The following is a 27,997-nucleotide window of genomic DNA, read 5'->3' as shown; positions in this document are numbered from 1 at the left end:
CACCTTTAGGTTGGAGCTCGTTCGCTGCGCTCACTTGCCTTCAGGTTAGCTCGTTCGCTACGCTAACTCGCCTCCAGGTTGAAGTTCGTTCGCTACGCTCACTCACCTTTGGGTTGGAGCTCGTTCGCTACGCTCACTCACCTTTAGGTTGGAGCTCGATCGCTGCGCTCACTTGCCTTCAGGTTAGCTCGTTCGCTACGCTAACTCGCCTCCAGGTTGAAGTTCGTTCGCTACGCTCACTCACCTTTTGGTTGCAAATTAGCTGTTGTCATAAATGTAAAAGAAATAATAGTGCTGCACCCTGTTGGTAATCCTTGTAACTTTAATGCTATTGAACATCATAGAACAGAACCAACTTGTTTAATTGAAACAGCTGTTAAGATTCATTAATTCCATTTCTCATAAGGTTAACATGGGAAACTCCAGAGCCACTGGGGCGGAGCCCTTTTAAGAATTTCGAAACGGGAAATAGTTTACTTTCTATTCGCATACCTACAGAATTTACACACCAAATTTCATAACGATCGGTGAAGTCGTTCCGGAGGAGTTTGCAGACAAACACTGTGACACGAGAATTTTATATATTAGATAGCATTTAAAATATATGCAAAAGTATAATTCATTGACCACATGGCACCAAAAAACAATTCTCCTTGTAAACAAATTAAATTAAATAGCAGAACAGCATTTCTGACAACAGCTGTAGTTTAATAACAATGTTTGTTTCCCATGTTAATCTTATGGAGAAATACGAAACTTTAAAGGGCCCCAGGGCCTCACTCTCTAATTATTTCCCTAAAAAGAAGGTTTCCTGCACAACTTCACGTTACGCTCTTTCCAATGACACCAAAAACATGTCAATTGGTTCAGTAGTTTCGGAGGAGTAATTGTCACAAAAAACCTGCTTGCGTATTAAATAAGTATAGATAGATATAGATTACCAAAAACTAAAAGTAAACAACAAAACGACCGTGCATAATCCGGACTGAACTATATAATATATAATGACCTTAAAATAATTATTCCGTTGGATAGTGAACCTTTAATGAGTACCGGTATGTTTAATCTAATAGGCAAGCATGTTTCTTTAAACCCTTTTAGCGAATTTCCCATATAGGGAATAAGCTATTACCGTAGGTCTCATGGTAAGACCTAGACCCGGGACCGATTTACTTTTTCGTTTTGAGGTCCCCAGAGGCCAAAAACACCATCCGTTCAAATTCATATATATATATATATATTTATATATGTGTCCGTTAGCGCGATAACTCGAGCAAAATTGATCCGATTTTGATGATATTTGGTACAAACGTGTAAACCTACATTTATTCGAACGAGTTCGCGAACCAGCATAATCGGACTATGGGATCAGGGGTTTATGGGGGGTTTTATGGGGGTAAAAATGGGTTTTTCTCATTTTTGACCCTAAAAACTTTAAATTTCTAAATTTCTCTCTAGACCATTTTGAAGAGCTTAAAAAAACAAATAATTTAGTATATTGAAGTGTTTTTAAATGTTCATTGACTATGGAGAAAATTAAAAAAATTGTAAATTTAAAATTCCCATGTTATTCTTATGGATAATAAATAAACTGTTTTAGTTTGCTTGTTTATGGATATATTTTAATCAAATTTGGCAATTTGGTTTGTTTCATACTAAGCTATCAATATTTCAATTGAAAAAACACACCTCAACATCTTCCCCGTAGCAGCAAACCTAACTACTCACTAAAATTAATGTTATTAAATCAAGCCGGGTAAATGGAAATTCGCTTAGTATGCAGGTTTGCTACGACGGGGGTATTTTCTCAACTCGTGTGCATCACAGGGAAAATCTACGCATACTGTTACTGTTGGGAAGATATTTTCCTGTAGATGTGCATAGATTAAAATATTCTCAAAATAAGCACAACAAATTAATTTGAAATTTAAAGAAATTAACATGGGCCTTATGGGTTGCATTGTGGTGACAAAATAACAACAAATAAACAGAAAATCAAAACAAATGGAAGAAATTCCAATCACATGTTTTATATACAGGCTGGGGTCAAAATATAGAATCCTGTACATTACATATTTTGGTCGAGTTTTCGACCACTGGACCACTAATCATAATAAAAGTTGGAATTGGAACAGTAGGTTATTTTATGAATTGAGATGTGGACGCCACCTATTTGCGTATCACCACCTATGAGTGTAGAATGGAGTGAGATGATCCGCGTAGCTTGTTACTGACTAAGATCATTATCAGTAGACACCCTTAACATGTTACCACATTATACCGTTGTCCAAACGGAGCATTGACTTAACTAAAGCTGCTCAAATAACTATCTTTAAGCTTCCACAGGATTCTCTAACACTTCTCGAAGGCACACGTGTTTATCTCAGTAACCATATGGTTTTGCGACTCAGCAGTGTTTATATCAGCAGGGGGGTGGGGGGGTATATCGACCCCTGACACACTGACCCCCCCCCCCAGACCTACTTCCGCATCCCCTAGCCGCAGTGTTTGGGTGTTATGACAAGTGGAATGATCCAACCTTAGGTCGTTCACTCTAAAATTTGAACAAATACAATTTTTCTAATTTAATTCTTTGGGGTCATTTTATAAAGTTTTAGTAGAGGTGGGTGAAATAACTAATTTGTAGCTTTGGCTATAGAGAGAAGTAGATATTCAAATTATCATGCTAAATAAGTTGTCACAATAAAAAACTTGATCTACTGAAAAAGTGTGGTGTGGTGCCAATTCGATTTTTGTCAATTGACTTTTTTTATTCAAGCGAAACTGAAATGGTCACTTACTGTTACAATACCTATTTTACTGTTACAATATCTATTTTACTGTTGCAATAACTATTTTACCTACGACCGTTTTTTAAAGTAGCCGTTTCAGTTCAGTTCTTCTCATAACAGGATATTGTTTACTTTAAATAACATCATAGTTTTACCACAGACAATGGAATAAACATTAAAGTATTATATTGTCTGTGGTTTTACTCAAAACAACACGGGTGACGGACCAATAAGGTTCAAGGATTGAGAGAGGAGAAGTAAAATTGTAATGATTCGAAATTCAACTAATCAGCTGTTCAGGCCAATTTAATTGTTGATTGGTGCAATTAATTAGTGTTTGGTACAATGTTTCGTTTCATCACTGTAGCAATAATGAGAGGTTATAAACGAAAACATAACCTCTCAGAAGTTATGAGCAGTGATTTTTAGTAATTAAAAAACTCTGTCGTAAATAGTGTTAACGACACTCGTAGAAGTTTTTAAGGCACTTGCCAAGGCTCGTATATTAAATTTTCTCCTCGTGTCGTTATCACTATCTTTACACAATCGTTGCGTGAACTACTAATAACTATTGCGTCTATTTTGTCACATCGAATATCGATTATCAAAGTATTGAAAGTTTAGAGAGAAATTATAATTTTTAGATTAGCACAGCCCCGGTCAATAAAAACAGTTGGCTGAAGCTGTTACCTCTGTATACTAAGTCAATGCTCTTATAATTCCTTTGACACTATGGTTATAATAACATGTAACTTGTGTTACACCATAAACTTGTTAAACTGTTAAAATTAATGTGTTTAATGTTAAAATTAAGAACTATACAACTAAATGGTGTTTTGAACATATACACATCAATTATTCACGCTACACATAAATTAAAACTCTCTTATGATTCAAAATTCAAACAAAAAATAATAAAACTTTTACGGTAAATTGACAAATAAATGAAAAAATAAAGTTGTGCTTTGATATAACATATAATACTAAACGTTCTTACAGATACATTTTTGGTGTTGATATTATCAGCTCTTGCAAAATATTACAGGCGTTATTTCAAAACGAATAACAGTAATTATTGGTATAGTTTTATTGAAGCACTATTGTTTATTTTAATTTTATTATTATTTGTCTGTTCGAAAACAAAAGTTTTTCTTCATAAAAAATACATTGGGATTTTGTTGGCCTATGGGGCTAAGCCCTGGACTTTTATTACAGGAATTGGTGAAAGGAGGTGTCTACACAAAAATACTTAATTTTGACACATCGTTTGTAAACATCTGCCAATTATTAACAGAGGAGTAGTGTTTTCGTAGAAATCGCCTTCACGTATTATATATAAGGATGTACTACGTATACAGATACACCGATGCAAGGACACAGTCTCCATTAGGAACAGTCGGATGAAATTTAAAAAATTGGGTGATATTCACAACTTGTTTACCTGGATAGATGAAAGGGACAATTTGTCCTTATGCAATCAAGAACTCTTCCAATTTGCCACGAGTCGGATGCCTTCGCATTTACACTTAGTTGACAAGTGTATCATACCTTTATTGCAATGAAATCAAAACTATTTAAAAAAAGAATATTGTCAGCCAATGTAAGGAAGGTGTAAAAATATTTGTTACACCTATATTTTGTTAGTGTTAAATTATGTTTTGATTTGACGGCTACAGCAAACTATTCATTAAAATCAACAAATACTCAAAACTTGTGATGTCATTAAATATCACCAGATATTACATAATATCTTTGAATATCCAATATTCAATGATTAATCAAAACTATAGACTATGACATTTGCAGGCGTTGAGTATTTGTTTATTTTGTTTATTTGATTATAACTTTTTCATAGGGAGGGGTGAGGGAGTAAGTAAAAACTTTCATTATAAAATAGTATACTGGTCAGTGGTAAAACTAAAATATCAGGCAACCCCCCCCCCCCCCCCTTATGGAGCTACCCTTCTCTTGCAGTACCCTACCTATCTTGTTTCAGGTGCTCAAAATCAGACAGGTTGTTAAAGTGGAGTGATGGAGTAGTCATCTCTTATTATAGCCAACTAAATCAACGACAAGAATGTAAATAGTTAGTTACGGATTACATTCTACCCAATAACATGTGAAGATTCAATAGGTTTTGAAAATACAGGGCGTTTATAAAAGAATCATCAGGTTGTAAAACATTTTATTGCCGTTAATGTTAAAGAAATACGGATATAAAATATAGCAACAGAAGGGATAGCTCTTAAAATGTTCATAGATACCCCACAAGTGCTGTCCATTAGCCATTGTGCAAGTTTCCAATCTATGCTGTAAATTGTCCCATACACCGGCTAGCATCACAAGGCTGATTTATTCTACGGCATTTCGAATTCGTCCATGGAGCTCTTGAAGGGTTTGAGGCATTGGCGGTACATAAATGTTGTCTTTTACATAGCCCCAATAGAACAAAATCACACACCGTAAGATCAGGAGATCAGGGGACCATTTGAGAAGGGTGAAGTCATTATCACCAAAATGTTTTCTCTTGAATTAATCATTTTGAAATGATGCAAACACGTCCAAGAAAAAATCAAGCCTGATTATTGAACAGCTGATTATAAAACTTGGAAACGTGCTTTATAAGCACATGTTTCAAATATCAATGTGGGAGAAGAATTGGGTGAGGTACATGAGATTAAAACTTGATGATTCTTTTATAAAAGCTCTGTATATAAGGATCACAAAAACCTCCAGTCACCCTGCTTGTGTTTAAGACGATTGTTTAATCCTATACTTTTATATGATCATTGTTTGCTTGTGTATATATGGTTGCACAAATATCTCGTAAGCGCCTTTGACGATTTCCTTCAAATGCTATAAATAATTTATTCCTAGCCTAAAAACTTGTTTAATGCAGTTAAAACTGCCATCAAAATTCTACTTGCTAGTAAAAATGAAAATGCAAAAACCAAAATTTCTTAACATTGGCCTTATGGGTTGCCAAGTAACCACGTTGGTTGAACAAAGTAACAAGGGAAAAGTAAACAAAAGACTTGTAACATGTGTTTAAAACAAGCCACCCACAGTATACTAGCAAATTACAAAATACAGTACAAAAGGAAAAACATCAGTTTCTACTATTGAGCAAAGATTATCTGAAAGATTATTCGATATAGTGGTACAATGGAAATAAACTACCGAGCCATTCGGCTTCGAGATTTTTGTGAGCAATGGCTCGGTCCTAAGGTACTGTTTATAATCTATACATTTTCCCAATAGAGTTGAGAACAGCAAGGACCATTTTTAGCCCAATCAAGGACAGCTGGGTAAAGTTTTTTGTTTCTGACAACTGTTTTGTTACAGGTACCTATCAGGGACAATGGTTGAGAGGGATGAGGCATGGGTATGGTGTGAGGGCGAGTGCTCCCTTTGGCCTGGCCTCGCACTATCGCCCCAACAAGACACTGCGGGCGTCGCTGACATCCCTCCGCAGCAACGAAGGCGCAGCGGGCGCGGAGGCTGCTGCCGAGAGAGACCGTAAGATGGATGACTCGCGGGGCGGCTTTGTGTTGAAGGCGAGGAGTGATGAACCTCCAGTCCGTCGGCGATCACTAGTCGAAAAGTCGAGCGGGATCAAAAAATCTATCCTTTCTGTAAGTTAAATATGTTTTACCACTAAATAAGCATTTTTCATGTATAAGTAACAATTGAATTTTAAAGTCTAGATTGAACTTTAACTTTGAATGGAACATTCTATTCCCATGCTAAAGATGTAGTCAGATTTAGAATGAAAATGAATGTGATTTAAATTGAGTCACTGAGAGGACTCCTCTGATTATTACCATTTTATGTTGAATTACAAAATTTAGCCAAACCAAACTAAAATAACAAACTATAGTAATTGTAAGCTATACTGTTAGAGGTAGCATCTTTTTTATGACACATAATATAAACTGAGCGGAAAATGCAGTTTTTAACTGTATATATAGCATTGACATTACCGATAATAGCACACTCAGTTACAGACAATGGTTTTAAAAACCTGAACCTTATCTCAGTGACAAACACTCTTGATCAATAAAGCAACAGATAAGTAAAAAAAAACTCCTTAATTTTCGGTGACAAATTAATCAAACCATATTTCCAGGGAAAATTAAAACCTGATATCATAATATACTCATTCTAATTTTGTTCAACAGTTTTATTCACTTGTCATTAACAATTATATATTTGTTGTGGGACTTAAAATGTGTTGATATATATGTATGGCAATCTTAAACGAGTTTTTGATCAAACTTATCAAAATACATTTAACATAAATTTAATGCCAGTATTTGGTGTAAACAACTAAAAAGATCCAACATTAGGACGTGCTGGGTGTCATATTACTAAAACATTTGGATTGCCAAAAATAATGTCAAAGTTAAACCTATGTGGGATTTAAATATGTCTACTTATGGTGCACTCTTTGTCTATTAGGGGTTCGAATATTAGGGCATTATATTCAAAACGTGTATACTGTATATTCAAAGGTTAAAACCCAAACCAAATTCCAGAAGTAATATTTTAGTTATCTTTCTTCCAAAATTGGTAAAATATGAGATTAAGCTGGATAAAAAGTACATATTCAACACAAGGGCAGCTTTCTCTTTGGCAAGGTCCTTGTTACTGGTTAGTGAGGAGTGTATGAAAATGGATGTTTATACAGAAGGTGGTTGTAGTTAATGGTGTATGTTCGCATCTGGTGGAAGTATAAACAGCATAAATAATTCAACAATGTGTACAACATGAAGCCGAGGATAAAGATATAGGCAGGCCCAGATGGCCCACTGCCACCAGAGAACACTCCATTGTCTATATTTAATGTCAGAGATTTATACACAAGACAATGGCGGCCTTCAATTAATTATTGGTATATGCAAACTATATACAACGTTATAGAAAACTTTGAAATGTGTTCAGTTACAGTACTTATAAAATACCCCAGCTGCAGCAAACCTACAGATTAAGCAAATTTCCATTTTCCTGGATTTCTACTAAAATATTCCCTTAAAATTTTCAGATTTATTTCCTATTTAAATAACATTAATTCTAATCAGTACTTAGGTATGCTGCTACAGTGAAGGTATTGAGGCCCTTTTTTTATTGAAATGTTGATAGCTTAGTATGAAATAAACAAAACTGCCTAATTTGATTAAAGATCACTCCTCGTAGAAATACAATTTTATATCAAACATGTTATCATAGGGCTTGATGATGATCGTTGTGTGATGCGTCAAAATCTCTCACCATTGTAACATTAAAAAAATACACATTTCAGTAAATCTATCATAAAATGTTTGATATTTTTTTGTAGTTATGGACTATAACTAGCTGAACTTGAGTTTTCCATATTTTTTACTACTTTTGTTTACAGGGGCTGAAGATCCGCAAGCAGCGCAGCACGGGAGACCTAGAGAAGCGTGGGATATCCGGAGGTAGTATCCGCAGTACGGGTTCTAGTGCATCATGGGTCAGTACTGAGTCTTCTCACTCGGGCGTCACCAGTGGTTCTGTACACACGGACTCCAATGCCAGCTTTGTGGTAGAGGTCAGTTATAGAACACAATTTAACCAGAATATTCCATTTCAGGATTCCAGTAAATACAATCAGAGTCTTTTTTTGCCCAAGAGAACAATTCTTCTGTAAGTAAGGTGTGAGGAACCCAATTATCTCTTGGGCTCATAGCGTAAACTACAGGCCTGCAGGAAATCAATTAAAACACAGTTGTATGAATGAACAATGACAGTAATTACGTTAATACATCCAGCTTCAGATCTATTGAATACAAAGGGCAACTGCGATTTCAGACAAGGGTTCTAGGGTAGATTGTCAAGAGGGGAAGAGAGGAAGGAGCTGTCTAGCATTTAAAGTTTAAATTTCACCCCAATATGTTTTTCAGTTACGAATTAAATCATTAAAGCGCTGATAGTTATAGATTTGAGTATTTGTTTATATTAACATAATTATAATTAGTTATGATCAGATCAAATAGTATGAATCGTGAATACCGATTCTATCATATTCCTTTAGCTCTGGTAGGGGGAGCGGGCCCCGTGACCCGGCTGCGGAGCCGCACGTTTTCAAAAGTATAATATTCCATCAGTCTAAGATTAAAAGCTAATACAAGTAACAGGTGCACTTTAAATGATTATGTTCCTGTGTTTGAGCGTAACTGTGGTTTTTTTGTGTTTTAAATTTGATAAATGACAAAATATGTAGAAATATACAGTCTTGATATTAGTCCTGATGATGGAAACTTAGATTTCTTAAACTAAAACAGCAGCTTTTCTGTGGCTACTGTAAGGCTGAAGAGGTTGGTGACCTAAAAAGGTATGGTCTTAAAATGTCTATAAATCTACAGCTTGACATTCCCATGTTTCTGTTTTTCTATACATCTGGTTATAATTGAAATCACAAAACGGTATGGATGAAAACAACTTTTGATCCAGTAAAGCTTTGATGACTTGTTGTGAACACCAATGATTGTTCTGGCTGTTTAAATAGCTACTTGGATGGCAATAATCTCGGAGCAGATATATAATGTTGTCTTAAAGCCTCATTTTTGACATTGTATGTAATACAGTGGTATATTCACTACTAGTCCCGAAAGTACTCTGTTCTGGACAAAATTATGGAAACAACTATTGAGCCACAAAATGGGGCTTCCAGCTGATGTGTTGTGAACGACACTTTTTACCAAGGCAAATAATCTTACAAAGCTTTTCTAAATTTGAATGATCAAACATCATTTCATATTTGATTGGTTCCTATTAAGGAATACATACATTAGTGCTCCTGTTAAACTAAAACGGAGCTTCGTTTGTTTGGGACAGGAAAAGTAATGCTTGGGACAGGAAAAGTAATGCTTAGAACAGGCAAAATCATATCATTTGGTACATAAAACAAAAATAATCTAATTTATGTTTGCCAGTTGGAATTTATGTTCACTTAATGCACCGCCTAAACAATTGTTTTTTTAGAACTCAGTAATAAAGAAAAAATTATTCTCAGCTGTGAAAATAGAGTAATTAGGTAATTGTATTAGCCTATCACCGTACAACCGATTCAAAACCCCCACAACTTAAAAATATTTTGATAACAAAGTGTAAAAATACCAAACTATATTTTAACTATAGTTCGGCCGCTTAGAAAGCGACCTCCTCCAGCATTGGTTTAGCATTAACGCGCAGGTCGTTTTCTAAGCGGCCGAACTATAGTACCGGTACACTGCTTTTAACTTCACCTTTCTATCTTTTCAGGATGAACACATGGACGCCAGTGTTACTGAGACTTATATGGGGGAGTGGAAAAACGATAAAAGATCAGGTTTCGGAATAAGTGAACGTTCAGACGGACTTAGATACGAGGGGGAGTGGTTCGGTAATAAAAAATACGGCTATGGTGTCACGACTTTCAGAGACGGGTCGAAAGAAGAAGGGAAATATAAGAACAATGTTTTAATTACCTCCCAAAAGAAAAAACATTTATTCCTCATACGTTCAGCTAAGTTCAGAGAGAGGATAGACGCTGCTGTCAATGCGGCTCAACGTGCCTCCAAGATAGCTCTACAGAAGGCTGATATCGCCATATCAAGGTGCTATTTTGTTATTACGGTAATGTTTATTGTTTAGTATTTAAAAATTATAAGGTAAGTTGAGGATTGTTTTGAAAAAGATCTACTAACAGTATATTATACTTCTGTGTATCATTTTAATTCATTTTTCAATTAAAATTACAAAGGAAAAATTTATATTTGAACTGTGAGTCATACCATAGACGAAAAGAAATAAATATAGACTGTTAGCGGTGCTGCAGTTACTATGGTTACCATAGGTTCTGGTGCATACCGCTGGGAGTGCCGTGCAGTTACTTAGTGCCAACGCTGTACCTACATGGCACTCCCAGCGGTGTGCGCCAGAAAATATGGTAATCGCAGCACAGCTGACGGTCTCTATTTAATAATTCTTTTTGTCTATGGTCACACATAATTTGAAATCGTTTGTTCTGAGAGATGCAACATGACAGAAATATCTTTTGTAAGGTTTCCTTTACCATACAATACAATACAAATTCTACATTCGTAGACAAAACAGTTTGGCATTTTGACTACTTTAAATAACCCCTTGTTATAATTCAAGGGTTGTTAAAAAGCCATTTTATTATGTAGAAGAAAACTGCTAGAATGTGTTTTTCGTTTTGACATTCAAGTTAATCTCAGAGAATTAAGCACAGTTGTTGGAATCAAGGATGTACTAAAAAGAGGATTGTATACATATGTTTATTTGGTTAATTAATCTCTTGAAGCCACAATTAGTTTTACAGCTTTTTGCCTATAACTGGGGCTGTTGTAGAACAGCGACGGCTCGCGGCAAGGCAGAGCTGGCTGACGTGGCGGCTGAGCAGGCCCGAGAGGACTTTGAGATCGCGCGATCAGTTGCCAAGCAGTTTGCTCCCGATTTCACCCAACCAGGTTTGTATTTCTCGAAAATATCAGCAAGTACTGTTGTGCTGAAAATCATTATGAAATCCTAGTAGTAATGCCATCCTACACGAGGGATCATTATCTAAAATTGTTATAAAATGTCAAAGAAATGTGAAAAATTGTAGCTTAATACATATTGTTTTCTTGTGAAATAACAATTATAACCCAAACAATAACTGTATACTTCCTAGGTCGTTTTCATAAGATATGTTCTTGTTAACTTCTATGCTGGACCTTTTGTCAAGCTGTATTTGAATGCTGACCTCTGCAAATGGTGGTATTCAAATACAGCTCGACAAAACAATGCAACCTTGATGACAATGAGTATACAGTATATTATGTATTATAGTTTTCAGAAGCAAAAAGTAGATGATGCAGATCAATTCAAGTGTCAGTAATAGTGATGGTTACAATACTATCTATATGTGAAAGTACCTATAATGTATTCAACTAAAAATTAAATAACTAATTGACTGACAGTTTATCACATTTTGAAGTTGTGAAACTGCTAGGGGGCGAGAAAAATTGGGTTTGGCCAACTCCAAGATGTCCCCTACAACAATCAGAAGTCAAAACGAATTAAACTTTCAGTGCATACTCAATCTCCTAAAGATGCTAGACTCATACTTAAGAACACAGCATGCATAAACATTAGATTTTACTTTATATTGATGAATGCTATAAGCAATGGTGTTATTTTCAGGGCTGGAAAAGTTAAGAAGTAGAGAAATTCCAAAATATCGGCCTCCTCCAGAGGATATGCAACCGTCTAAATCAATTTTACAAAAATCTACCCATTCAACCGACTCCAATGTTCCTACAACGGCCATGAACTCCATATCAAACCCATCACATCCGAGTACATCACAGTCACAGTACGAATCACAGTACCAATCCAAACAACAATCGTATCAAGCCCAACAATCGCAAAATTCCCAACAATCACAGTATCAACAGTCATCAAACTATCCCAACACACAGCAGTCTTCGATCTCACAAACACAAGCACAATACAACCAATCCCCTCAGCATCAGTTGGAAACACAACAGCAACAACAGTATCAAGCCCAACAACAGTATCAGGCTGAACAACAACAACAGCAACAGTTTCAACAACAATTCCAAAAACAGTTTCATTCTACCCAGCCCCAAAACTACCCGCCAAATCAGCAAAATCAAGATAAGCTACCTCAACAGCTGGTGACTCCCCCCACCCCTCAGCCTGAACAGCATAAGATGAACCCTGCTACCTCCGAGAGCCAATACCCAAGAAACGAACTGAGGCGCAACTCCAGGCAGGTTCAACCATCAGGAGACGCGCCTGGCTACAACTTCCAACAGGTTTGAATTATTTCTTATTCAACTGTATTTATGTATTTTTTCATTGTCTGGCCCTTTTTCTGGTATTTTTACCATCGAATGTCAACTTGTTGTAAGAAAGCGTGTTAAATTGATATGTCAAAGACAAATGGGATTGGGGCCACTGAATCATCCTCTTTTGGAAACAAACCAACAACCTTTCACATTGGAAGGCAAGCTAATAACTATTTTTCCACAGAGACAGTCGTTAATAATTAACAAAATTATTAAGTTGGCTGAAAAGAGGTATTATAAAACAAAATCAGAATTTTGTAGTAATAGTACTACAGAAAAGTAGTAATAGTACGAGTTGTATATTAAATAACGGTATTTATTTTATAAATAAAACAAAAGCTATCTTGCCTTTTTTTAATAGTCATTGTCATTGATTACATGTTTGCGAGTTTCCGGTAAAATATTTGTTTGCGGTTCGCCAATAACATTGTTAAATTTTTACCTTCCAAAGCCGCGGCGCCCCCTAGCTGCGGCGCACAGGGCGGTCGCCCCTCTCGCACTGCCCTCGGGGCGGCCCTGACTGTAGGTACCATATTCCTCTAATAAGTACCGATGTTTTCAGGCGATGAGTGATCACTTCGACCACTACAAGCGACCGCCTAGCAGAGACAGTAGCGTGGACCGCTACAGTCGAGCAGCCAGCCGCTTAGCAGGCAGTCGACAGCCGTCGGTGGACAAAGCACTTCCACCGGAACCGTCAACCCCCCGCGCCCCTTCCTTAGCACGTTCCACAACCCCTGTAGCGGGGAACGGAGCTGCCGTGGGGGCGGGGAAACCTGCCTATGTGGTGCCTAACTTACCTTCCAGTCCCCAGCCGCCTTTTGAAGACGTCATCATCAGGAAACGGGGTCTTGGTCAAGATATTGTGCCTTCGCCTCTGGGCAAGCCAGCCAGAACTGAATCACTCTATGTTGCAGCAGCTACGAAAAAGGCAGCACCTCCACCGATTAAGGTGAGTTTGTTTGTGGTAAATTTGTATATTTAACAAAGTCTAGTTGATACAATGTCTAGAATATGACTAAGGGTACCTGTGCAGTTGAGTTTGGATGAACGTTGATAGTCTAGATTCTAGCTTACTCGCTTAAAGCTACGTAACAATTCTTCCACATTTGACATCATACCCAGACAAAAAGTGGTTTTGTTTTCCGATGGTTGTAGCGAGCCTGGAAGAGAAAAATTAGAATTACTAGTACCCTAATTTTTTTACAATCCTAAAAGCTATGGGAGGGCAAAACCCAACATTATATTGAGTAGGTACCTTAAAATAATTTATATTCATTAAAACATTTGTTGAACAACGACAATCCCATTCCAAAAATGCATCAATGCTATAATTCTAATAGTAGTATAATTTTTTGTGTTTTAAATACAAACGTTAAATAGTTCTTTCAGTTGATTGTTGTCATCCCAACAATAATTTATGACATTTTCAAGTTTTTTTAGACTTTTGCATACAATTGAGGCTTCAAGCCAAAGATCAAGAATCTTTAACCCTTGGAAAAACTCCTTTAACTGACACTAAATCACTCAAACAACGGGCTATAATTATATCTGGCTACATCCCATATTTTTTCTATTATGATGAGTCATTAAAACCAAATACGACTGATTTCATAGTAAACTAATTTATTTATTTTTCTACTGCTTTAAGACATTGTAATGGAAATGTGAAAAAGCTTTAGTAGTCGTCTTCTTTGAGTTTGTTACTTCTATAATGCGGCATTTTAGGAGAGGGCAAGATTTAAAAAGTTTCTTCAGGAAAAGACCATCCACTCAATGTAACAAATACTACCGATGTAGTGGTACTGGGCTCATGAGGATGGTTTGGAGGCTCAATTATATTCTAAGATCCCTTGTGCGTTCTACATCTCCAGGGGTGCCCACAGGGGGGTTTGATGTCGCAAAATGCGACATCAGAATTTTATTTGGGGGGGATTTTATGATTTTGGGGGGATTCAAGCCAGTGGTTGGTTAAAAGCACATAAAAGATTAATCAGATAATTTTTACGACCTCCTTAATTTATTATTGGGGTAATTATGCAATCAAAATCCCGTTTGACATTTTATCTTGATTAATAAATCATTTAATAATTGCTATAAAATATATAGATACTTTTATGTGGATTTCCACTTTCTGACTCTATCATGTTTGACAGTGAGAACAACTCCATGCCAACTGCTGTCAAAGGATTATGGTTGCTTATTAAATTGTATCTGCAATTTGAGTTTGTTTTTACCTTTCATTATGAACTTATTCTCAAATAGTCTCATTGCCTTGAGGACCTATTGATGGGTTTTTAGGTTTGTTTATTATAATATATTCTTGATTCATAAAAAACCAGTATTATGATAATGATAATCATTTTGCTATTTTTACAACATAACAACATGAAAGCTTGTGATAATATTTTGGCTCTCCCAAATAATTATGCCTGGGTCATTTATTCATTGGAAGAAATTGACATACAGTACTGTGACAATTTAATTAAGGTTTTTGATAGGCTATGTGTTTACGTTAACTTCAAGAACTGAAACACATGATCCTCGATTAATTAAATTTTATTTGTTATTGTCTTTTCTTGAATCTAGAAAGAGCTTTAAACAAATTTTACTAGTCTTAGAATAGATATATAATTATTTTTTCACGCCACACTACACTATTTTGACGAACTTCCCATGCAAGGATTTAGTCCAGAAAACAGCTGTTTGTCCTTAATTAAATGAGGTTTCATACAGTACTACTGTACTGTAATGAGTTTTGCCGGACACCAATCAGCTGTTTATACTGTATTTGGGTGGCAATGAGTGGTTATAACAAAAATTTTAGTCCTTTAGTTGGTGGTAATATAGGGATTTGAACGGATTTAGTAGTATGGCGTAAACTATCGTACGTCACTCGTCCAAAATGTGTTGGCCGGACTCGTATTAAAAAAACCACTACTCGACTTCGTCTCGCACGGGAATCAGGACTAGTAACGTAATATACTATTTTACCACACTATGATGTTTTTAACTGTTTTACATATAGGTACATTAATTGGTGGCTGAAAGTTACGTTTTGTAGGCCATGCCAGCTGTGATCGTCATTTGGGGATCGAGCAGGTTTTTACATCCCTAGGGCCGCAAAATCAGCTGCCCGTTTTAAATACACAATCATTATCCATAGCATTGCAATAGAGTTGTTTTATTGTCACCGCTGACTAGCAACTATTTATTATTATTTTTGCTGATTCCACAAATTATTTATCCACATGACCTTAAAGTTGTAGTTGTGTTGACTATATCAGTGTGCAGTGCATTATTATTGAGGTGAATTAGTGGTAATAGGGTATAGTGTGGGGTGGTGAATAATAGCGTTCGTACCACGGACTGAAATGGTTTTGCAGTTCTCGATCGTTTTAAGTCCTCGACCTCGTATCGAACTTAAAAACTACCTCGAACCAGCAAAACCTCATTTTGGCCCTAGGCACGAAATAAGTTTAGGCCTAGTAATATTTTTGATACTGAATATTTTACACTTATTTAAAAAGGACCAAACTCAGAAGTGGATTAAAGGGCAATTTAGAAAATATCTCAAACTTTTTGACATAACTTCAAGTACTTTCTCCCCTACAATTTAATATGGTAAAATAATTGTTTATGCAAAAACCCTGATCCCAAAAAAGTGGTTTTCGAAGTGATGTGTGTGTCTGTCTGTATGTGTGTATGTATGGTACAGAGCTACAGACCACGCCTGTGGTCCGAGTCCGATTTTGATGAAATTTGGTATTTTAGGTACCAATCCATGGTCTCTCCAGATGTTTTTTTTTTCATTTTGGATTTTTAATAGTGATATTCCATAAAACCCTATAAAATAATGGATGAATAAAATTTTCTCAGAATTGGCCCGAAAGATTTTGATTAAAAATTAACATGTTATACTCTTTGACTATGACAAAAATTGTATAAACCCTCTATGCCGTAAAAATTATGGTTCAAAAGTTATTGCAAATTTTGTGATTTTCCCTTTTAAAACCTATTAACTCATGGAAAATCGGATAAAAAAAAAACTACATGGCCAATTTTGATTCAAATTGTGTGCATGTTAAAAATCCAACTCATTTAAATTAAAACTAAACTAACAAAAAGTTTGCTACTAGAGTTTTAAAGGAAAATTGTCCATTTAAATCGGATTAAAAGTTTGATTCAAACGCCTAAATTCCCATAAATTTAAAGAAGTATCGGGGGCACCCCTTCCCTCCCCGCATTATAAACATAACTATGGGCTAGCCCCCAGACCTTCCGGCATGGGTTAAACAACGAATTTGGGGGGGATTCTGCGACGTGAGCTTTGGGGGGGATGGGCACCCCTGTACATCTCTAAGTTTGAATTTATTATTTGATCTAATTAAATACTGATCTTATTTATTATAATGCTATAAATTTTGTTATAAAATAAGAATGAAGCGATAACCTTCCCCTTGTGCCATAAGGCCAAGAATGGTGTTGGTTTGTCTCAATTTACATGTTATAATATTAACAAAGTGAATGATCCCTAACCCCTTAGTCCCCCCTCCTCTTGAAAAGAATTAGAACATAATTCAATTTAATAACTAACCACTACGACTAATCCGATTGTTGCTCAGTCTTCGGCGACGGGCCTTCCTCACACTCGACTCCTTCCCCACTCTCCCCCCTACGGTATAGACTACGGCAGATCGTACCGGTTGATAGCAGATCAGCTGTGGCGCAAGCATCACAATAAAAAGCCAATGAGTTTTATTTGTATTTTCATTTTGTAATTGTTTATGTAATAGTACTTCACGCAACGATCACGTAAGGATAGTCTTCATGACAAAAGCATAAAATTTAAGGTACGAGCCTTGGCGAGTGCCTTTAAAACTTCTACGAGTGTCGTAAAGGCTAATCACGCTAGTTGCATACACTACTTTACCTATGACCGTATCTCAATTAACTTCAATTAACTCATAACTTCCAAGAGAGGTTATGTTTTCGTTTATAAACTCTCATTGCCACTGATTGTGATGAAACGACTTATTGTCCCAACCACTCATTTGTTGTTTAATCAATTAAATTGGTCTTAACAGCTGATAAGATGACGTTCGATGTATTACAATTTTATTTATTTTTTCTTGATTCTTTTATCTCATTGGTCCAAACTTGTACTGTAAAGTAACAAAACCAAAAAAATACTGTTAAGTAAGTAAACAATACTGTAATGTGATTATCTATATAAATAAAATTATAAGAACTGAATTGAAAAGACTAGCTTAAAACACGGTCATAGGTAAAAACATTTTAGAAACGAAGGGAGGGTAGGTTGGCAACATAATTACAGCACTTGTGCTTAGGGATGAGATAAGATTATACCTCTATTATTGATGTAACCCTTAGGAATAAGTATCCTCTGGTGCAACATGAATCCTAAAATTTATTGTTCTTTTTTTACAATGTTTTCTTCAATGTCGGGAGATCATCAAACAAGGCTATGATAATTTGAAAATACTGGAAACAATTTACAATTTGAAAATATGTCATCCCTAAACAATGTAGTAAGGTTGGGAAAATGTGTGATGTTGAGGGGATGTACTCCTTCCTTTTTAGTTATAATTAATAACAAGGCGTAGACACTTCCTGCGACCAGGTCACGAATAAAGAAATAAAACTTGTGGCGACCGAGTTGCCTAGTTTGGACGTAGCCTGATTATAGAACATAGGAGGCAACTTTATGAGAAACTGAGACTGACTAACATGCATACCAGAAGGGATTCCACAGAAAGGCTGCCGGTCCACAAGGTCTGAGGCTAAGATCAGGTTTTTGGTCACCTTGTTCCTTCTACCCCTGAGTGTCCAGGGACCCAAAAAAGTGTCACTTGCCCAGGGCAGATACTGTTGTGAGACAGTCCCAGACCACCTTGGACTTGAACTCTCAGGAGTCAAGTGCCTTGTGCGCCTGGCAGTCTGTGAAAATAGAAATGTTTAAGCCATGCCTCAGGTTCTCTCTAGTACACTCCAAGATCACAAAGACCTCAAGTTTGGAACATTGTTGGAAGCACTCACTTGGGAACGCACAAGTTCACGTTCTACACACCGTGTATTCCAACTCCTGTTTATCTCTTATCTTGGAAACAGTGGTATACTATTCCAGGTAGATGTAGAAGATGATTTCCTCTTAACATCCACTTCTCCGTCCTGATTACTTCTAATTTTTGCCAGGTTATCCAGAGATTCTTAGCTCTCTTAAATATACATTTCTAGAGAGATTTAAGGATTCAACTATCTAATAGAACAGTAAATTTTTGAGGTTTTGCTTTATTTGATAAGCTGCAGTACCTGATTCATGATGTCTGTGAGAGTAACACGAATTTACCTCTGAGCATGTGCTATAGGTCTTTCAGTGCAGCATAAGTTCACAAGTTTAAAAAAATACAAATTCTAGATGGAGACTCCCTTTTGATTTTTGGTTTAAAATTCAGGGAACACTGGATATGCTTTCCTTTTGATTTTGTTGTACAGTTCAACTCTCTCAATTGAGTGTTCATTGACTCTAAAGGAATGTGCTCTACTGCATCTGAGTTTTGGATTCTTGCCATGATCTACACCAGATCTAAGTGCACAGACTGGTCTCGGATTAAGCGAAAATACTTGGTGATTGAAGGTTCTAAGATTCATGAAGATTTATAAAGTGTATTCATGTTATGAGAAAACTAAAGAAGAAAAGTATGAAGAACTTTTTACCTATTCAATGTGACACCAGACATACTACATGTATAGACAATTTACAGGAAATAAAGGCTAAAATTCTTAGTAAAAATTTTAAAATTGAGAAGAGAAACCGCAGTCTAAACCAAGGAAAAATAACTCTCAGAACTCAAATACAGGATAAACTTTGTTTCACCTTTATAAGAAAAATAACTCTTGTTCTACATCACTATTATCATAAAATAAATTAAGTTTAGTCTTATGGTACAGTACAGTACAGTAGATATTTCCTACAGCTAAACTGAAACCAGAGTGAGATTGAGATATAGGGACCAGTAAACATAACGTATAAAGTGAATACTTGCTTGACACACGAAAGAAACAATGGAGGGGAAAGGGAGGGGGGAGCAAGCAGTGGGAGATGGCTGGGAGAGTTGGCTGACTGCCCAGAAAAGGGGAGAGGGGACCCAGGATGTCTCAGAGCTAAAAACGGACTCATTTACTCCAGTCGCAACGATGTGGTCAGTGGAAGATGAGGAGGAAGAGGACCTCATGTTCAGCCCGGCCCTCATGGCCAGACGGGCTAGCGAGAGCTGGATCACCGCTCCGCCCATCGAGGTATGAAACCTTACAGTTCCAGGAGAAAACCATAGTTTACCTAACAGGAGAGGGAAGGAGAAGTGACCATCAAAGTGTTCTAGCAGGGCCTAAACATCGATGAATCTAACTTATTGTTATTTGTTTATGTTCAATTCTAAAGGTCTAATACCCGGAATCTAAAATGGAGTTTGTTGCGCAATTTTGGCTATCCGCCAAGACTCAGTTGGTAGACAGCTATTATTGTAAACTGTTATTTGGATCTTCCCAACACCGGGAGCTTGATTTGTCTATTCTAATTAGTCTCATTGTTTCTGACTGTTCAAACGATACAGATAATTTCTTTTGTAATGGGTTTGTTTTTAAAAGTTATCTTACAGAGTGCTACTTTTTGTAATAGAAGGTTTTGTCCTTAAGTAGTCTTTTAGTTAATTTCTAAGATGAATTAAACCTGGTAAAATTGTATTCGTCCCATATTAAATGTCTCATTGAGTTAGTTTGTAAACTCTTAGATGAACTGTAATATTTACTAATGTAGAAAGAAATATTTTACTCAAAGCTGCGAAATAGTAAAATATCAACTTAGAAAATACCATGACCTTTTCTTTCTTAGTAAGAATTTGGTATGGAATCATTCGTTTCAAACTGCGCCTAGAGTGATGCATGCTGCATAGTATCAAACCTCTCATTTAACACAAAGCACTTACACTAAGCTACCGTACCAGTCGCAGCGGTGTGTGTTACACCACAGAGTTTAAAAGGAGCCTAAAACATTACAATGTGAGTTGGTGAAACTCCAGGAAATTCAAGGGAAATAAGGAACCGAATCAATTATGTGACTGTATGGATTGAAAACACAGACATTGAATCAAATAATTTTTAAGATTTACTTTTATTAGCATCACCAGATATGTTATGGCATCTCAAACGTCCAAATAAAGGAGCACTAGCTTGGATTGCAGGAATGGATTTCAAGCTGTAACAACAGAATTGTTGTTTCTGTTAACGTTGTAAACCATTTAGTTAGATTTTTTAAAGAGTTTGAAGAATTGGTATAGGAAATTTGGTCCGAGATATTTCAGATCCAATTTCATGATGGTTGGCCACTGGATCGTTAAAATTAGCACTAATAAGGCTTATGTTACCAGGCTTCTGTCTACAATTCACGGTAGTTTTAGGAAACTACAGCTGTTTTATGCCTCTATTACACACATCATTAGGTTTGTTGAACGCCAGCTTCCTTACACATCCCTCGGTGTTGAGTTTGTCATGGTTTTACGATGAACATGAAGACTCTTACACACACTTACACACACAGAAACACACAAAACATTTAAACATTAATTAAGGACGTCGACCGACTGCGAAATGTGATACGGCGCCGGTGAAGGGTTCAATTGAAAGCTTCAAAGACTACAGCTCATGACACGTATGCTGGCACTAGGGTCTAGAGTGGGCAGTGTTGGTGGGGAGGGTGGAGGTAAGGAAAATACCAGAGTGCAAACATTCCCGCTGACTCATGGGGTGTAGGGCCTCTCTAGTGTTTTGTGTACTTGAGCGCCTTCACATAGGTCGCAAGGACAGGATTGTTTTAACTTGATTTCACTATAATTGATTAGCTTGATATCTCAGACAGTATGGTTATGATTGTGTGTTGCATGAAGAGTTCAATCGTTAACATTTCTTCAGCAACACAAAATCCAAATCACATTTGACAACTTGTTACAGACCATACCAGTCAGCACTACAAGTCTCCAACGCAAGAAGAGTCTACCCGACTTCCAAGGTCTACCTCGAGCTGCTGAACCCATGTCTCGAGAGGAAGCATCCGTACTGAGCTCGGCGAGAAGAGAGGAGGTGCGACGGATGAATGAAGAAACTGAGAAACTTCGTGCCAACCCACTGTTGTACCTCGTCAGTCCGAGTGTTAAGGTAAAAACATGTAGCATGCGTACTTTCTTCTGGTTCCAAATACTTCCTGCTCACTCAAAACCACCCCTGACTATTTTACAAGATGATTAATTCAGGTGGGCAAGAAATTAGAACTGAACAAAGTGTGTTCTTCATTATATTCGAGAGCAGAAATTTGTTAAGTTTTTTTTTATACATCTTAATGCTGAACGTTGTCAGGTGTGGAACAAACATCATTAGCGGTGTGCTGCTGTAGCACAAATCATTTTATGCCTCTTATCATAGAAGACGCTACTGTATACAGTTTTCAGGTTGTAATATTTTAAAGTGTTAAAGTGTAATGAACGAGATAGTTACTGAACATGTTGTGTTTCAGGACTGGTTTTCCAGACAACAACTGGTGATGCTCGTACTATTTGTCAACATCTCTTTAGCCATCATGTTCTTCAAGCTACTCACATAGTAATTACTGAGGTGTCTGTGAGACAGTATCCATCCGGTGGTTTCTTCAATGGCTAGCGACAAGTAGCCATTGGTCATGAGACTGATAGCGCTCTAAGAGCAAAAGACAATTCCTCTAAGACTATCGTTGCAGTTTCGAGCCCAGTGACGACCAAGTGTATCGAAAGATTTGAAAGGATTTTTGAAGTTTTATATATCGAATGCTCTAGTCATGCAAGCACAAATATATTCACTTTAAGTGTTGGTAATCCCCAGCATTGTTTCTTCCACTTCTCATGTGATGGAGAATTCCAAAGCGATTGTGCCTATTTAAACCGTAAAAATACTAAGCTGTTGAATATTCAGGAGGAAATTCTATTGAAAGTCACTAATTCGGTTTTTTACTATATTCCTTCTCGGTCCGTTCGCCAAAGATTTGTTTTTTTACCTATCTGTTGTGTTGTTAATGAAAGCCGTTTTGTATTAACTGTATGTATCGAGTTAGATTTTTAACAAGAGGTCCTGAAACTCAGAGCTAGTACATACAAGGCTGTCAAGGGATCAGGCGAAAGCCATAGAAATTATCGCTATTTTACTCAGATATTTTATATATTTCCTTGTAAATAGTATATACGATTTTTACAACACTCGGAAGTAAATTGATAAAATTTGTTGTATCGAATCTCTATGCTTGTACATAATCTAGATTAGGATTATTACTATTGTTACGTTAAAATATTTTTCACTTCAGTAAACTAAGTGAAGGATCAGTAATTTTGTTATAAAGGGAATTTTTCCATTGCCATTTGTGTTCCCTTTGAGTTTCCGGGGGCGGTTTCGGTGATGAAGAAGCGTTGTGCCTTGTACTTCAGTGGGAATGAGAGAGGTCCAACTTTTACAACTAATTGCCTCCCAATTCCGAATGATTTGTCTTAAAAGAGTTACCACTGTTCTTTAGAATAGCTCCTTGCTTAGTTTTGAAGTGAAAATTTATCTCTATGTTCATCACGTTGCCAATAAATTACATTTTTTGAACAGGTCAGTGTTTTTTTCTCCACAAGAGTCAAAACTTCAAACTTGTATAATTAATAATTAATTATAATAATAATGATTATTATTATACTACAATAATTTCAAATCATTTTTAATTCAAGAATGTCTATGGTATAAGATACATATTATGTTGTAATGCAAAACTTAGGACACCAAGGTTTTAAAATGTATTTAATTTTTATGCCTACTTGTGGAAAGTTGATGTAGCAAGCAGTCCATGACAGAAAAACATTGTCCAACACTGAAAAAATTCACCCTCGTTACCTCAACCAGCCCTGTAAATCTGCAAGTAATATCCAATAGACAGCTAATTCATATTCATAGGCTTACTGGTAAAAAAATACATCAGGTAGCGGAGCTAGTTCCAAAATATAGATGTCAAATAGTGCAGTGTCTTAAATGAAATGTCACTATAACCTCTAAAGGTATGGTTGAACTCCGGATCTAGGTCCAACCACGATTTGGTTATAGCTACTAATCTTCTATAAAAAGAGAATTTGCTTAAAGTTTGTGCTCAGTAACTTTTCATGTTCTAATTATATTACTTTCGTATTTATTTAGTTACAAAATGAATTTAAAGCAATATAAACTGCACAGGAGTTCTGATTTGATTTTTGTTAGCACTGTGCAGAATTTGCTAAAATTAAAAGCCATGTTTACACACACAGGGACTGGAGTTTAAACCCAATTTTTACAATGACCGAACAAGCTGTAGTTTGTAGCTGACAACATTTTGAACAGTTTTACAATGTTTAGAAAAGGAATTACGTTTTTGAGAAAAGTCAGATTAAGGAGTATTGTAAACGTTTAAGCTTATCCTACAAACTGCCTACTATCATTGGTTGACAACAGATGGTACAAAACTCCATTTAAGACTATAATGTTTTTTTTTTCTAAACAGCTGATAACAACAAAAGTCTTTAACATTTGCTAACTCCAGTGTAAACACAGATTGAGTTTCATCATTAAAATCTTTGTAGAGGGGCATTACCAACAGATGGTCCTACATAATTTATGTAGTAAATTTTAAAATTTTTATTAATTTAAATATGACACTTTATCAAAAGGGTATATATTTAGTTCCTACAGTTGATGGTATGGAAAACTCACTACAGTAATAGAGGAATGGGTAAGATGAATTATTTGCCCAATAAATATGATCAACATCAATTTATTTACAAAATAGTACACAATTAAAAGATAACACTCAGTTATTTCAACCTTTCTTCTACTATCTAAAAACAATGCCTGTTCAACATTTTTGATGACTAGAATTGATTTTAAGGCAGGTTATCATTCATAATACAGTAGACCCCCTCTTAACCGACCTCGTATTAACCGATAATCGGATTATCCGCCTACGATTGTAAAATAATACAGTTTGTTTTAACCGACTTTGCTTTGAGAGCAGCTCGGTTTAACCGCCGCTTTCTAGGAATCTCGGCATTTCCGCTCCCACGCTGGGCGATGAGAACTGAACCATACGCTTATCTCCACAGGATATGACTAACAATAAGTTATTTTGTGTTGATCACAAAAGATATAGCATAGCCTGTTGTCAGTTTGTCATCATAGTTCGTACCTCGAGCACATCTGATCTGATTTGTTATCTGTGCGGCAAACTTATAACATCATAAACTGCGTTACGATTTTGAGAACTGATTATCTTATCGCCGGAGTAAACAAACAATGCAACTTGTAGGGAAGGGGGGTTAACAACTCCAAGGTCAAGATAGTTTTTGTGCTTGAGCCTCCAGTGAGAGGCTACAAATAAACGTCCTGTCTTGTAACAAAATGGTCGCTTGTATCTTTAATGTCGTCAAAAGGTTCTGTACTGTATTACGATGTATTTGGAAAGCATAAATTAATACATTACAGTACTAAAGTTATTAAAATAGGAATTTTGTTGACTCTTGCGTAGTATTATAATATATTCCACTGAAAGTAGGCCTATTTGACTTAACCGTGCTTTGTGTTTATTTGTGACTTTTCTATCAATATGAAACAGGAGATAAGAGTAGTTTATTTGATAAATAATGCAAGTATGATTTCAAAATAATGATTATGAGTGAAAATTTAAAAACGTACGTTTTCATGTCCCTGGCCTTTTACTTCGTAGATACTGGATTTGTAGTTTATTATTATGTGTTTTAATATTTTTTGGGACGGGGGCAACATGTTACACACATTTATTTGGTTTTAAATAGGTTCTAGGTATTTTTTTCGTATTTTTAAAGTCTCGAAATTCACGACCATGACGTGTCCCTAGGGTACATTTTCCAACTTTCACGCTGTTTTTAGACTAATTATTCATGCCGAAATATATAAAGCCATATTTTTATGTCATCAATGGTTATTAAACTTACAAAAAAGGAGCATATTATAATTTTAATGTCATCACAAACTGACTACCATGACAAAATAAGTCTGTCCCTCGATTTGGCGTCACGACCATTTGGGAAAAATTTTCAACTTTGGAGCACGACAGTGGCAAGCCTGGCGTCGATGGAGTCAGTTGGTTTTAGAGACTAGTTCGGGGTGTACGTCAGGATTGTAGTGCCGGTCGTTTTGAGTTGAAAGGAGGAATTACAAGATTAATAAAGGAAATATTGTGTTTTTTGTAATTTTGGTGTGTCCATGACCGTACGTAGTCATTCGATGAAGTAGACATGGTGTTAATTTTTGTTTATAAGTTATTTCAATTGCTAGATTAACCTAGAAGTCCACTTTGTATCCTCGAACATGAGGTGCAGGGCTACCACCAGAACAGAGCCAAATAACACGTAATTTCACGACCAAAGTTTCACGACCATCGCGGGTTTTTTCACGACCAACCCAGCCTTATGGATTATAGTGTGTTTGGTCGTGACAAGTTCTTTAATATAATTGTAAATTGAACAGTTTAGTGCAATTGAAACACATATTTTTATTATAACTAACAGGATAATTGAAGGATTGTTTAGAAAGATTTAGATTATTCCAGACAATTCACGACCGTACCGCTTGTCCCTGACCATCACGTTTATGATTTCTATCATAAAAATTTCAAAAATTAAAATATCGTCATATTTCAATGTTTTATACACAAAAGAAGCACACCTCTATACAAACATAACGATTTTTCGGGTCTCAGGTAAGTTTTTTCGGAGTTATACAAACTTAAAAAGATTTTATTGGCTTTTTTTTAATTTTTTGTTTTTTTATTTTTTTCTAGAAAGACTAAATATACCAAAAGCTCAGTGACCTTTTTATTGTATAATGGTCATAAAAGTAAATTAGTTTATAGCAAAACATATCTATACAAATAATACTAACTATTTTTAATATTCATTTAAACGTCCGTTATGGTCGTGACAGGATTTTGTGTTTTTCCACTAAAGATGCTCTTTTAAAAAGAAACTACCAAAGATATTGCGTTACCATGGACATTTTATAAAACTTCAAATGTTAATGAAATAAAAAAAATAATAAAAGTTTTGAAAAAAGGGGAAAAAAATTTGCAAAGTGCTTTTCCTGAAAACGTACGTTTTTAAATTTTCACTCTTATATAATTCCAAATGAATAGCACTTCATTATGTTATGATTTTAGGGATTGCCCGTTTTATCCGACCTTTTGAGTTATCCGACCTAGGTCCGGTCCCATAAGGGTCGATTAAGAGGGGGTCTACTGTAATTAAACTTAACAGTATTACGTTCATTCTAAATAGTGGCACACTAAAATAATATGTAACTAAGCAATAAATAATAAGCATCCATGACTTTCAAATATTAAAGTAACAAGTGAAGCAAAAACTGTGCAACACTACCACGAATACTAGAAAAATACCGGTATGGGTAATAAACATAAACCAATGACGTTTTTGGCCCGAAAGTAAACCAAACCCCTATACTAATAGCATTAATGAACACATGGTTTTGTTTACTTTCGGGCCAAAAATGTCTTTTGTTTATGTTTATGATTCAAACCGGGTATTTTATGGTACAGTATTTGTGAACACTACAAATTCATTATAATGTCCATGGGCATGTTCTCATTCTCAAAGCTACTTTAATAGTGTCTGTTCAGTAATGAGTATTGATTTGATAAATCAAAGCATATTGAAAGTATAGCTTTTAGATATTACCGGTGTGCTCGATTTGCAGCAGAACGGTGTTCTGGTACCTCTCTTTTGAAAAGATAAAAATATTGCCATAAACAGTTACTAATCACAATAAATAGGTTACAGTTACGGCACCTAATAAAAAAAAATCAAATATTATTACTGTGTAATTGTTTTGAAAAAAAAAAATTAAAACACTCAATGGCAATGTTAATTTGTTTGAGTTTAATGATTACAATGTTAGAAAGTAAACAGCATTTTGATTGGATATTTGGGATACAAAAGTATAATTTTAAGTCTCACCGATTTAAAAATTCTGCTGCTTGTCTGTTACAATTACTCCATTACAAAAAACCTCTTATCATTATTCACCTTAAATTTTAGAATAGGAAAATTCAGTTAATAACAAGGAATTCGGTTTCCTTAAATAGTTCTTTAACATTAATTTCTACAAAAGGGAAATTGGCTACAACTGACTGGTAGCATTGACCGACAAACATAAGTAGACTTCTCGTCCCAT

At 35.8% G+C, this 27,997-nt stretch overlaps 1 protein-coding gene across 2 annotated transcripts in view; it reads left to right on the top strand.

The window, feature by feature from the left end:
* LOC128981947 (junctophilin-1-like) overlaps positions 1 to 23,361 on the top strand; it is a 74,493-nt gene extending 51,132 nt beyond the window's left edge. The window contains exons 3-10 of one of the 2 annotated variants that reach the window (XM_054400944.1): positions 6,138 to 6,427; positions 8,191 to 8,364; positions 10,077 to 10,411; positions 11,169 to 11,287; positions 12,003 to 12,640; positions 13,236 to 13,625; positions 21,701 to 21,904; positions 22,260 to 23,361. In XM_054400944.1, the coding sequence (XP_054256919.1) occupies positions 6,138 to 6,427; positions 8,191 to 8,364; positions 10,077 to 10,411; positions 11,169 to 11,287; positions 12,003 to 12,640; positions 13,236 to 13,625; positions 21,701 to 21,904; positions 22,260 to 22,346 (2,237 nt within the window). In that variant the 3' untranslated portion in view covers positions 22,347 to 23,361. Of the gene's footprint in view, positions 1 to 6,137; positions 6,428 to 8,190; positions 8,365 to 10,076; positions 10,412 to 11,168; positions 11,288 to 12,002; positions 12,641 to 13,235; positions 13,626 to 19,859; positions 19,994 to 21,700; positions 21,905 to 22,259 lie in introns of those variants that run through there. The other variant, XM_054400945.1, reaches the window with a different exon arrangement.
* The last annotated feature ends 4,636 nt before the right edge of the window (positions 23,362 to 27,997 follow it).

Source organism: Macrosteles quadrilineatus, unplaced genomic scaffold (assembly GCF_028750875.1).
Source record: "Macrosteles quadrilineatus isolate MER2022 unplaced genomic scaffold, UCM_ALF_1.0 Scaffold_60__1_contigs__length_738512, whole genome shotgun sequence".
Lineage (NCBI taxonomy): Eukaryota > Metazoa > Arthropoda > Insecta > Hemiptera > Cicadellidae > Macrosteles > Macrosteles quadrilineatus.
Note: the sequence above shows the minus strand (reverse complement) of the source record. Positions and strands in the feature narration are given on the sequence as shown.